General features: G+C 42.6%; 1 protein-coding gene across 4 annotated transcripts in view; it reads left to right on the top strand.

Annotated features, from left to right (window-relative positions):
- ETV5 (ETS variant transcription factor 5) overlaps positions 1-12,323 on the top strand; it is a 38,069-nt gene extending 25,746 nt beyond the window's left edge. For all 4 annotated transcript variants that reach the window (XM_060242026.1, XM_060242027.1, XM_060242028.1 and 1 more), the window contains 4 exons: positions 2,851-2,919; positions 3,319-3,488; positions 8,936-9,037; positions 10,349-12,323. In XM_060242026.1, the coding sequence (XP_060098009.1) occupies positions 2,851-2,919; positions 3,319-3,488; positions 8,936-9,037; positions 10,349-10,570 (563 nt within the window). In that variant the 3' untranslated portion in view covers positions 10,571-12,323. The remainder of the gene's footprint in view (positions 1-2,850; positions 2,920-3,318; positions 3,489-8,935; positions 9,038-10,348) is intronic.
- The last annotated feature ends 452 nt before the right edge of the window (positions 12,324-12,775 follow it).

Here is a 12,775-nt window from a genome sequence, read left to right as displayed (position 1 = left end):
TAGTACTGTAGGAGGAGTTATTGAGAACAAGACTCAGAGCTGCTAACAATCATTATATTAAAAACTGTTATAAGCTTTTGAAGCATTCAAAGTTCTTCATGTAACATGATCGATCATTATAGCAATTCTGAAAGGTAGGACTGTGTTATTATCCCTTCTTTACGGATGAAGGGTCTGAGGTGTTGCTTTTGCTCCTCTTGCTGTCTTTGAGCTCAGTTTTATGGCTCTTTCCTTGTTGATGCCTGAACTGTCTTCTGAGGTGAACCTCACTAGTCTGATTGGGGGTGAGAGCTCAATGCTCAGCAAACTCTGGGAAGAGGAGAGCGCTGCTGTTTGCTGCTGCTTAAACAAAACTATGAGTTTGGCGAGAAGATGGAGGTACATTGTGAGTGCTTTGTGAGGTCTTCCAAGGTAGAGAGTGCCCCCTCCTGTCCCTAGAAGCAAAAAAGAAAATGCATAGGTGCAAGAACTGGATCATCTCACAGCATGAAGACATTAATTGGACTAAGGAAGCTAGTTTTTTTCAGATGATGATGTTATCTTGTTCTGCTATAGTCTTGTCCTCTCACTGTAAATCATCCTGGTTCCCTTTCTGCATTGCAAGCAGATTGATAATGGTGTTTGGGACCTGTTGGGAAATTCAGTATGCCTGTTGCCAGTTTCACTCCTTAGCTGCTGATACAACGCCTTCCATTTTACCCACAGAACTGATTCTTCCTTCCTGTCTCTCTCTTTGGCATGTTAGGTGCCACCAACCCCAGCTGCCTTTGTGGCTAATGCTGCTAATAAAAGACTAGCATCACTGGAACCTCATCTGAGCAAACAGTATCTCTCACATGTGTACATATAACAAACTAAATTTTTAAATCACAATTTAGGAATGCTAGTAATTTCATCAAATACAATCTTAAATAAACTGTCTTCAACTTCCTCTTAAAAATAAAAAGTAAAGGAGCCAGGCACACATGTGAAGTATCCCTCAAAAATGGCACAATTATCATGAAAGCTAGAGTGATGATGTAGCTAGACCATGCTTCCACCAAAGAAGGATTTCAATAATGTTTTGAAAATGTTTTTTTCTTATTACAGAACTAGCAGCAAGGCTAATGGGAGTAAGCTGCTGTGTAGACTGAAATTCCATGAATGCTTCCTAGCATTGCCAAATCCAATTCAAGAAATATCTGGGGACTTTGGGGGTGGAGCCAGGAGACTTTGGGGGTGGAGCCAGAAGCAAGGATGTGACAAGCATAATTGAACTCCAAGGGCGTTATGGCCATCACATTTAAAGAGACAGCACACCTTTTTAAACGCCTTCCTTCCATAGGAAATAATGAAGGATAGGGGCACTTTCTTTTGGGGCTCATAGAATTGGACCCCCTTGTCCAATCATTTTGAAACTTGGAGGGTATTTTGGGGAGAGGCACTAGATGCTATACTGAAAATTTGGTGCCTCTAACTCAAAAAACAGCCCCCCCATAGCCACCAATACCTTCAGATCAATTCCCCATTAAACCCTATGAGAATCGATCTCCACATAGGGAATAATGAAGTGCCCAGCATACATTTCCCTCCCCCGCACCCCACCGTTTCTGGCAACTCTGAAGCGAGGGACTGGCATCTCTACTCACAAGTTGCTGCCAACTTCTTCAAAGTAACACAGGCACACATCCCAAGAGGAAGCCTTTCAAATCAGAGACTGAAGCCTCCGGAGATGGAAAGTCATATGGTGGCTGTGGGAGCGGGGCTTCCCCCCGCTGGCCAGCTGACTGGAGGCAGGAAGGAGCCTGGGAAAGCGGGAGAACCAAACCTGGGGATTGGCAAACCTAATGCATCCCATCCCCACCCCCACCCCTTTTTTAAGTGACAGGCTTGGTTGGCCACCAGTGTGCATTAAAAAAAAATCAGTAGATGCTCCATTCACAGGATGTCAGTGGCATATCTCATTGGCCCTTAGAGACTTTTTTACCTGTCATTCATCTTGCAGAAGGAGCTAGAGGTTAAAGCTGCTGGCCTTGTGGAACTGAAAGATGGCTCTTGTTTTTGAAAAGTTACCAATGCAGAGGAGTAGTTGCAATAAGGAAAAAAGAACAGAGAGTGCCTTCTTCCTGTAGCAAGGCACTCCATCCATTGTGTATCTATAGGTATCCACTTATCAGGGCTAGATGCATGATTGCTACTCTTTGTAGCATTTTAATGTTGTGTGCAGATTTGGGTGTGTAGAGGAACTTTCTCCCTTATAACAATGTAGATGTCTGATAAGATTGACCGGTGCTGTTTGACTACATGAAAGGTACATTTTTAAAGTTCAGTCTGAACTAGCTTATGTAGTTCAGACAATTAGTATAAACAAAGCCTAGGGGTCCACTGGATTTGAGAGTGGAAGAGGGCTGGCCTCAAGCTGATACACCTGCAAGCCACATTAAGGGACTGTGCTGATCCCCATGTTTCTCTCTGGCATTCTGAGTGCCAGGCCAGGGACTAGCAAGGTGTCACAATCCAAATGAGAGACTACAGCACAAGGTAGACTTTTAGGGCCTGGTCCCTCTTTCTTTGCAATTCTCTCCCCTCTGCTTACAGTTTGCACACTTTGGTGTGAAGCCAGGCATGGGGGAACCTGCTGTCTAGACAAGCCCTTGGAGTTGGCGGGGCAGAGTAGCTGGCACATTCACAAGCAAACATTGCGAGGCCATACCTGTTGGCTTTTAACAAATGGCTCAGAAATTGCTGCCAACAGACAAAGTAGTGGCACAAAACCAGCTGTCCAGGAGGAAATGGCCTAATCTATGTTTCCTCACAAAGGAGGAAATAAAACTTGTGATGAGCTAATTTGGACATCTTCTTTCCTCTTAGGGTTCTTGTATGAGAAGGATGCCCGGTTGTACTTTGATGATACCTGTGTTGTACCAGAAAGGTTGGAAGGTAAGGGACTGGTTGTGAAGGGACTTCAGTGAGTTCTGGAGAAGCCAGAATGTGGATTAGATAACCAGCAGCCCTTCTGTGTGCTTCAAGATGCCCTGTTTCATTTATGTCATAGATTGTGGGAGAAACTGTCTCCACTCACTGCATGATTCAGGGCTTCAATTGTAAAGCTACATTGATTAGCAGATTAATACTGTCAAATAGGAAAGTTGAGAGAAACTGTATGAATATTCAAAAGGAGTGCTGCCAGCCAGATGGTCAAATGTGCTGTAACTTCTGCATTCACCTGGCTTATTAAAATGTTTGAGGTTGTTCTGAGAAATTGGGGAAAACTGCAGTGGCTTGTTGTTTCCTTCTGGGGATGCTGAATCTTAACTGGTGTTGTTTTGTACTGAACAGGCAAAGTGAAGCAAGAGCCCACCGTGTATCGTGAAGGGCCTCCTTACCAGAGACGAGGATCACTCCAACTGTGGCAGTTCCTGGTCACCCTCCTGGATGATCCAGCCAATGCCCACTTCATTGCTTGGACTGGCAGAGGCATGGAGTTCAAGTTGATTGAACCTGAAGAGGTAAAACACTTGGGCAGAGAGGGGAGCCTCCCAAGTTCACCATTCATGATAGTTTATTTTTGAGTTGTCCAACAAAAGGCTACTAGAATGTGGCAAAAGGAATGGCTTATTTACAATGAACTTCTTAGCTGCTGTGGCTTTCTGTCAAATACCTCTTCTCTTTGTCAAGAACAGAGGGTAGTTTCAGATGATAGATGCAACATAGTGCTGCCACTTGAAAGCTGGCACAGTACAATAGAAATAACATTAGTTGGGACTTGAGGTTGCAGGAAGTTGAGGTACTGGTCAGTGCAGGATTGGTGGCTCTTTCTTGGTGTGTCAAGAGCACATGTGGATCTGGTGAAAAACAGAAGTGATGTGTGAAGGGCACTTTGCTGATCTCCCTCATGCAGAACTGCATTAGCACTACCTATGGTATCATTTTGCATGATGCAGCCTCTACATTATCAGAAGGTTGAGGCACTAGAAGGCTCGTTTATATTTCATCTTGACAAGGTCAATCCATATACAAATTGATTTGTCTCAATAGTAAGTCCTGATTATTAGCTTATTCCAGCTTCAAAATGGCAGTTCTAATTTATGAATGGTACCTTGGGGTATAACGAGAGGTAGAACAGCTGTAAATAAAGACATTTCTGGCCCTTTGTAAATCTGCTAATTGAATCTTCTCCAGTCAACAACAAGATCAAATGGAAAAAATACAGAGCTGATGTGTAAGGCCCTCCTTTCACACTTGTCACCAAACTTGTTGGACTCAAAGTTGCTTGGTCTAGTAGCAGCCAGATTACTGGCACACAGCTAAATTACTGGCAGCAACTCCTTAATTTAATAGATTATCTTCTGATAGATAATCTTATCCCTCCAATGTTATATATAATCTTTATTAGAGTTAAAATGAAATTGAACTTGAGCCTTGTTTATACATAAAGGAGAATAAGGTATTGGAATACAGAGAGAGGCCAGCATCACTGGATCTTAGACTTCTCTTGATTCAGAAAAGTTCTGTTCCAGCTAGACTAGCTTCTTACTTCATTTTTTAAATGTGTCCTTCATTGAGAGGGCAAGTATCAGCCAGGTGATCCCACAAGTAGAGTGTATATGCTGTGGTCCATCTTTATGGCTGCTTTCCAAACCTCATACTTTATGAGCTTAAAAACCTTCTTTGTTAGAAACTCGTTGATACATCAACGTCAAAAAGCTCTCCACTCTCCTAATACAGAGCAGCAAGTAGACAGAATACTTCATGTTCAGTATACAAACAAGAAAGGTATATGGATGATAGATTTCTGAAACCTTCACTTTGATTTGATGGAAGTTGGTTGTGTCAGTGTTGGAATTCCACTGGTTATAGCCTATGTTTTACCTTCTCTCTTTCTCTACATAATGACCTACCCTTTCATTAGTTCTTTCTTTCTATAATTTTGCTCTATATTTTGGGGAATTTTTTGGCTATAATTTTGGGAAAATCATGAGTTAGGGTGAGATACAATATTTTGTTCACACCGTCTTATGTTTGTGTGATGGACTGCACTTTTAAAAAGCATAGAAGTAGTGTATAAACAGATAAAGGACTGTGAAGGATTAATTCTTAAGAGAGCCTTGAGTGACAGGCTGTTCCACGAGATCTGATTGGTTAGCATCAGCTTAGCAGAAGAAGACTTGTTGAGGAGAATTCAGTCTGATTTCAGCCATAACTGAGAAGAGTTGATTACTGACAGTTTCAGAATTCAGCCCTGATTGAGAGCAGTTTAGCGCAGACAGGAGAACTGGGGAAAGTTGGCAAGAACAAGTGGGTAATTAGACAGACTCCCATTCAGGCCAGAAAAGGGAGATAGATCTTCTAGTGAGAGGAGAGTTTCCCTACCCAGGCAAACATGGTGTTAGCTCTGAAGAGTGCAGTGATCCCTGGCCTGGTGTGGTTAGAAACTGCCTTAAGAGACCTAGGAGTCAGCTAAAACTCAAGATGAGTACTGGTGTTTCAAGAGAAGGGGCTGGGCACTGGAAAGAGTGCACTGGCCTTCTGGAAACCAAAAGAGTCAGAGAATACTCAAAGTGTACTGGAGTATTTGGTAAAACACTGGAACAAAAGCCTCTCAACATAGAGATTTTAAGTAACTCTGAATAGCTTAAGAAACTCTCGTTAACCTGAAACATAAGAACTAAAATCTGTACATGTACTGGTTTTACCACAGAGTTATCTATATTGCCTGTTTCCTGGGCTGAGCTGGCCCAGGGTAGGACAACCGAAGTTCTTCAGGAAAGAAGAAAACAGACCACTTGGGATGCTTAGTCAGAAAGGGAACTGGGGAAATCTTGCCTCTGAGGGAGGAAAGTGGATAAGGGTCATCATAGTTTGCATTGTAAAAGCTTGCAAATTTTTAAAAGTTGGTAGCACATGCAAAGAGCCTGTTGAGAACCCATTCTTTGTTTTCTGTTCTTTCCCCCCACCCTTGCAGTCCCTTTATACAGCTCACACAACATATTCCCATTCAGCAGCTCTAGGGCATGTTCTTTTCTCATTACACTTCAGATACTGAACTGTGTCTTGGAGAAAGGTTTTCTGCTAATTTCCACTGTTGCTGTAGGCTTTGCACTGTTGTTGCCCTGTGGAGACACTGGTTTTGTAAATAAACCCTTGCAATTACTGAGAGGAGTCTTGTGGTGCACTGGGTTGTGCTGAATGATGCAGAGGAGGAAGCTGTTTGACTAATAATTGAAACCAGCTGCACAGCCAAGCAGTGCATGGTGGGTAATTATCCATAATATACAGTACGCTCTGCATGGAAATTGTGGTTTTTCAAACAGCAATTTGGCAGCCCCCTCTAGACGAAGGTCTTTGATAGTTTGCCGTTTCACTCCCTCTGCATTATGAAAAGGCACCGCTTTGAACTTGAAAATATTTTCACCATGAATCTTGTCCTGGCTGGCTGTTCTGTAAGTGAGAAGGCCAAGAGAGCGTGAGTAGGAGATGCACAGCCACATTGTGTGACCTCGCTCCTGATGTACAGCATGATTGGCTTGACATTTTAGATCTCAATATCTCCCCAAGACAGAAACAGAGAGAAGTGGGTTCCTTTTAAAAGATCAAAGTGCTGAGAATTGACCTTACTTTTGGCAATCCTGTCCACTGAGAGGATGAAGAGGGCTTTGAACTGAGTTTATTATTGTCTGTGCCAGCCTGTACCAGCAGTAAAGAGGAAGTTCTTTCACTGCTTTGTGCCATAATCAAAGCCTGGGTGCCAGGGGATGATTATGTAACAATAGCTACTGGGTTCCTAGGAATCTGTGCATAGACAACATGCTCTTGGCTCTTTCCCTGGTATGGCATATGTATGCAAAAGAGCCTGTGTCTAAACATGCAGAATATTTACTGAACATGCTTCCACCCTCGAGCCAGTTACAAAAGATTTAATTCTGTATGCTACTGGAAAGCATACTGCAATGTGCTAGCTTATAACTGAAGCAACGTAGCAGAGTTTCCTGTTCCCTGCCCACCCCCCACCCCCGATTCTTCTGTCTAAGGTGCTTGCTGAGTTTACAGGGCGAAGCTGTGTGCATACAGCTGTAGCGGGCTCCCAGTACAATCTTCCTCAGGCTGTATGAAAGATAAAGAGAATGAAGCTGGGGGAATGAGAGTAGAAGAGCATGAAATGAAGTAATCTTTGGTTGCTTTGCTTGGAAGCAGTACTGTAGTCAGAGAACAAATAGAGAAGTTTACAGTGAGAAATAGATTTCTGTATGAGAGAACAGCAGTGCTGTGGAGTGCTAAGCGTGTTCTGCTTTCTCTACTGACGGTGCCCTTCTTTAATTCATCCCTGCACATCACTTCCTCCCTATTCTTTGCCGTGATGGTGAAACTTGTCTGGCTGGCATGAGTGTAGTTAGCTTGTTTAGCAGATGAGACCATTGGAAAGACCCCATGCATTTGGCTCAGGCTGTTCTTCTGGGCCTCAGGTGGACATGGACTGTCTTGGTGCACTTAGTGCTAGGAAATCCTGTTAATCTTCTCTGAGTGCCTGGCTGACTGTCCATTCCAGAAATCCCCTGAGAAACAGTTGGTTGGTTGGCTGGCAACAGACTGATGTCATCAGATCCTGCTCCCAAAGAGAGCTAGAATGACTGCTAACAACTGTTCAAGAAATCATGTTGAATTGAATCAATGCTAAATCAGCACACGCCTATGCCTTCATTGGGTTTCTCAATCATGTCTTTTCCACTGTAATATTCTTATAGATTTGCACTTGATACTTTGTGTCTTGACCAACAAATCTGGCCAGTCCCCTGACTTGATAGAGTGGCAGGCAAGCAGGCAGCCCTTGTATGTTTCTAGGAAACTGATTTGGTTCTCTGCAACTGTTTCACCTAGTTGAGGTTGCTAATGCCTGGACATCTCTGCTATTCTGTTTTACTGCAAGGTGAACACAAATGAGTGATGCACGTCCTCTAAGCTCTTATAATCAAATGCTAGTAAAACAGATTTACACCATTATTATTGTTGAAGCCTTGCAAAAGATAGATCCTTAATAGGCTTGTTTAACAAGTTGAGCATCAGTCCTTGTTAACTGCAACCTGTAATTTTTCCCCTTAATTTCCCAACAAGGAGTTACCTGGTAATGGTGTAGCATTTAGTGGGTACTATGTCACTTTTTAAAGTGATCCGATGAAGGCATTCATGGGACAATATTATGAAAAGGTTATCCATGAAATTTAATGGAGACAAATTATGCAGTTATTGTACAAATGCCCTGTTGAAGGCCAGTTTATATTCCATCTTAATTTCCCCCCATACTTATGTTAAAAAGATAAAATCAAGCATCCTCTGAATCTCCCAAACTGCAGTGTTTGTCCCAGATTGTTGGGAATCTGTGACAAACACTCTTTACAAAGAAATCTGCTCCCCCATCATATCTGGGAATATGTTTTCAGTCCTTTGTATTGCAAGTAACTTATTTTGATTTATTCAGAACATTTTTTAAAATCACAATCATCCATAAAAATCTATAAAAACACATCATAGTGATGAAATCGAAAATTAAACCGAGCAGTATTCCCTAATCTTGATCAGTTGCCCTTCTGAAAGAAGAATGTTTGCACTCCTTTGGAAAGCTTGGAGGGATGGCACCAACCTTACTTCTGGGGAAGGAAGTGCCATATTTCAGGGACAGTAGTTGAAAAAGGAAGGGGACTGTGCTCTATGGGAAAGCATCTGTTTGGCATGCAAACATCTCCAGTTAAAAGGATCACGGTGATGTAAAGATCTCTGCTGGTGACCCTGAGGCAGTGGTCCAATTCCATATAAGGCAGTCATGTGTTCAATCACCTTGGTGGCTCTGATGCAGGAAAAAAATGTAAATAAATGTTCTAGGTGAGGATCTTGACTGGAAATACTTCTCCACTAACACCTTTAAGTCATGGCAAAGTTCCTGATTGTATTTTCACTTTTGTAGGTAGCTCGCCGGTGGGGAATTCAAAAAAACCGGCCCGCAATGAACTATGACAAGCTCAGTCGCTCCCTTCGCTACTACTATGAAAAAGGCATCATGCAAAAGGCAAGTAATTCTGTTCCCTGTGAACTTTCTAGCTACATGAGAATGATGTTATTCTACAGAAACTGACTTCGGGGTGAGACTTAGTACTAATTAGTGGTATATATTTGTACCCAGTTTTTCTCCCCAATGGGGGACCCAAAGCTGCTGACAAGTTCATTCTCCTCTCCTCCATTTTATACTCACAACTGTGAGAGATACGTTAGACTGGAAGAGAGTGACTGGCCCAAGATCACTCAGCAAGCTTCCATGGCAGAATGAAGACTCGAATCTGGAACTCCCAGAGTCTAATTTGATACTGTAACCTCTGCACTAGACTGGCTTTAAGTTAGCTATGCTAGAACACCAACCAGAGATGAAACGGACTATGTATTAAAGCAGTCTGCTGCGGATTCCTTTTGTCTGCTCCCTTTTTACAGTAATGCCACCAAGCCGAAACTAACTAAAAGTTGGCAAACAGCTTGTCTAGGCTCTATCAAGGGCTTGCTGCCAAGGTAAACACTGGTAAACTCCTTATGGGTGCTTAATCTGTTTCACTTATTATGAAGGATAAGGTCTCTTCCTCTCCTTTTCTGGCATACACATCATCCAACTTTAAGAAACAAAAAAGTTATACAACTGTGCCATCAATCACACAGGAACATTATCCATTTCCAAGTGTATCCCCACTCCAATTTGGTTGCTTCTAGGAGGGTATTGCCAGGGCAGAGTGTTCTGTGTGGTTTATAACAGAATATTAATAATTACAATAAAGATTGACAGCAAAAACTTCACAGAGCCCTGAAATCCTTTTCCAGATCCCTGAAAATTCTGCCCATGGAAGCTGAGATTTTACCCAATGTAGGTTTGAAAGGGTACCATCAACCTTTGCTACCCTAGCAGGTTTTTAAATTTTAAAAAATAAAACAAAGCTCTGATTATTAATTCTGCTCCCAGTACTAAAATCAGCCCTGCTTTGTGCTTGCAGAATCTTAGTATACACAAAGCTTTGGGTATGGTACTATAAGAACTTGTAAGGATATTCCGGAAAGGAAAGATGTTATTCTGGAGATCGTTCCAAAAGAGTTTGATTTTGAGCAGGGGGGCTGTGAAAGGAGTTTTCTGGCAAAGGCTCTGAGTGTGAAGAGAAGTTGACAAAAAATGAAGGAGGAGGAAAAGTTTTGTAAGTTGCAGTTGTTTTCTGTGACTATCCGAGAGCAAGGAATAATTGCATGTTTATTGGTCTTCCTTGGCAATCTTATCTACTCATATGTGTATATCACCACCACCCCTTGCCTTACTTCACCACCTAACAGAACCTTTTGGCTCTTTCAGGTGGCCGGAGAGCGGTACGTCTACAAGTTTGTTTGTGATCCTGATGCCCTTTTCTCCATGGCCTTCCCTGACAATCAGCGCCCGTTTTTGAAAGCTGAACCAGACTGCCATGTGAATGAAGATGACACCTTACCTCTGACACATTTTGAAGACAACTCTGCGTACCTCCTGGACTTGGATCACTGCAGCAACCTCCCCTATGCAGAGGGCTTTGCTTACTGACTTGGGAAGCAGCAGAATTCTGACATGAGAGACTCCTGTTCCAAGTAATAAGGGCAATTTTTTTTTGTAAAGACAAAAATTTTGCTGTTCATAAAACTGCTCTTTGCAAATATTACAAGAAGAGCCTAAAACACTTCAAGGCCCTCCATGTGAAGACTGACAATAGCATGGCTAGTGAGTAGAACCTCCAGTTGCTGATCACATTGGGTGCAGCTGTGGGGTGAACAGAGATTGGGAAGGGTTGTCTTCTAGGCCCAACAGATAGGGACAGGTGCGATGTACATGTCCACAGGACTTGAATAGACTGTGTGCAATTAGCAAATTTGTTAAGAAAATGTGCTCTGTTACAATCACAATCCTTGTATCTACCTTGCAAAATGGAAAAGGGCTTTGATTTGCAGAGGGGAAGAGGAACCAATGCAGTGTAAGTCCTTGGGAATGGGCTAGCTCAGCCCTCCTGGGTTCTCAGTGCACAGCTCCTCAGTCTGGGAAAGCCTTTCTTAGTCTCCAGTAAACAACCCAACTTAAAGAACAGCACTTAAGCACCACCTCCCTAAGAGCCCAGCAAGCCCTTGGCCACCCTCTCTTTAACAAGGCTGTGCATGGATGGCTTGCTTTTAGGGAGAAAGGGGGGCTTGGCCAAACTCTTTTTATGTTGTGGGGCAACATTTCTAACTAAATTTTTGTAGGTTTTGTATCTGTGGCAAGTCCACCTTCTGGCCAAGCTGCTGCTTTCTTGCCTCTGGCAGTGCTGTTGCAAAGGGCACTGCTGCTTGGGTGGAGCTTCTTTGGCCCAGCGTGTTCATATCTGCTTTGCGCTTTTCCTGCACTGGATCCTGCCTGGACATTTTGCACAGCATGCTGTGCATTTGGAGTATGCTTCTGTGCAGCAGCAGAGTGCAAGCTGCTTGGCTTTTTCTCTGTCTGGGAACTGTATGTATATAATACATGGCAGCCCCAGCTGTTGAATATCCCCAGGTTCTGACCTTATGACTCCATTGCCATATTACCGCTTAACTGACATTTCTGGACTCACTGAGCTTTCAAGCAAGGGAGAAAGAGATGTCTTGTGTATTTTAGCTTAATTTGTAAGTTGCATTTCCCTCTTTCCGATGTTTTATGCAAGCCACATATTTTAAGAGGATTTTTTTAAAAAAGAAAAAAATACAATTTGATTTTGTAAAAATGCAGGAAGAGGAAGAAGGCTGGAGTTACTCAGTATATATAAAGCTTCTCTGGATCCTTTAGGAGCCATCTCTCTTGTTGTGAGCCCGTTGGCACACACCTGTACAATGCTTTACCCACAATGCGTCTCTTCCCTTGCGGGCTCTGTGTTTTGTTGTAAATGCTGTATAGGATTTCTTTTTCTGCTTTGATAACTTTGTTTGGGTTTTTGACTAACTTCACTTTTTTAAAGAAAAAAAGTATGAATATGAAGATTAACTCTTCGTGGACGACTCAGCAACTCTCCCCAGAATGTATCCAGTGGCCGCAAGTGGTCTATCACAAAGCACATGATGACAGCAAACTCTGCTGTGGCTCCCAGCATGCCCCAGGGCTTAACCAAGCCAACGGGGTTTGCTTTTTCTTTTTGTTTTTAAATTTGGCATGGGAAGTCTATAGTGCAAAAAGGGTTAATCTGAGGATTGATGTGAAATTACTATTGCCTGAGCAGGGCTATAATAATATATCTCCTGCAAAGCTGCATTACATTCTGTACTGTGTACAATAAAGGATTTTTGCTTTCTGTTCAGGCACTGCTCGCTATGCTTTTCATTTCCCTCTCCCTGACTCAGGTACTCTGGATTTATCACCTCTGTTTGTGTGCTTCTGATGACCCATTCAGTCCTTGAAGGCAGCCCGTTATCTTTCTGCCAGAATTGTGCTGACTTGAGGGGACTCCCAAACACAGCAGATGCCATAGCCATTGAAGTCAGCAGGCCCCACAAAATGTCCATCATCACAAAATGTGTGATCCTGAGATGTAGCAGCCTAGTCATCATTAAAATCCCATTTCATTTCCAAGAATCTGACTCAAACTCTTTTCTCTTACCCTTCTAATATTTCTAGTTTCCCTTTTCATGGTTTTCTAAAAACCGAATCTCATGCAGTTATCTCTTCACTTTTCTCTCTCACTTCTGTGTTATCTACCCAACACCTATCCTGTATTAAATGAATCATATGTATCCTATTGATGCAGCTTCT

This window comes from Heteronotia binoei, chromosome 6, assembly GCF_032191835.1.
Source record: "Heteronotia binoei isolate CCM8104 ecotype False Entrance Well chromosome 6, APGP_CSIRO_Hbin_v1, whole genome shotgun sequence".
NCBI lineage: Eukaryota > Metazoa > Chordata > Lepidosauria > Squamata > Gekkonidae > Heteronotia > Heteronotia binoei.
Note: the sequence above shows the minus strand (reverse complement) of the source record. Positions and strands in the feature narration are given on the sequence as shown.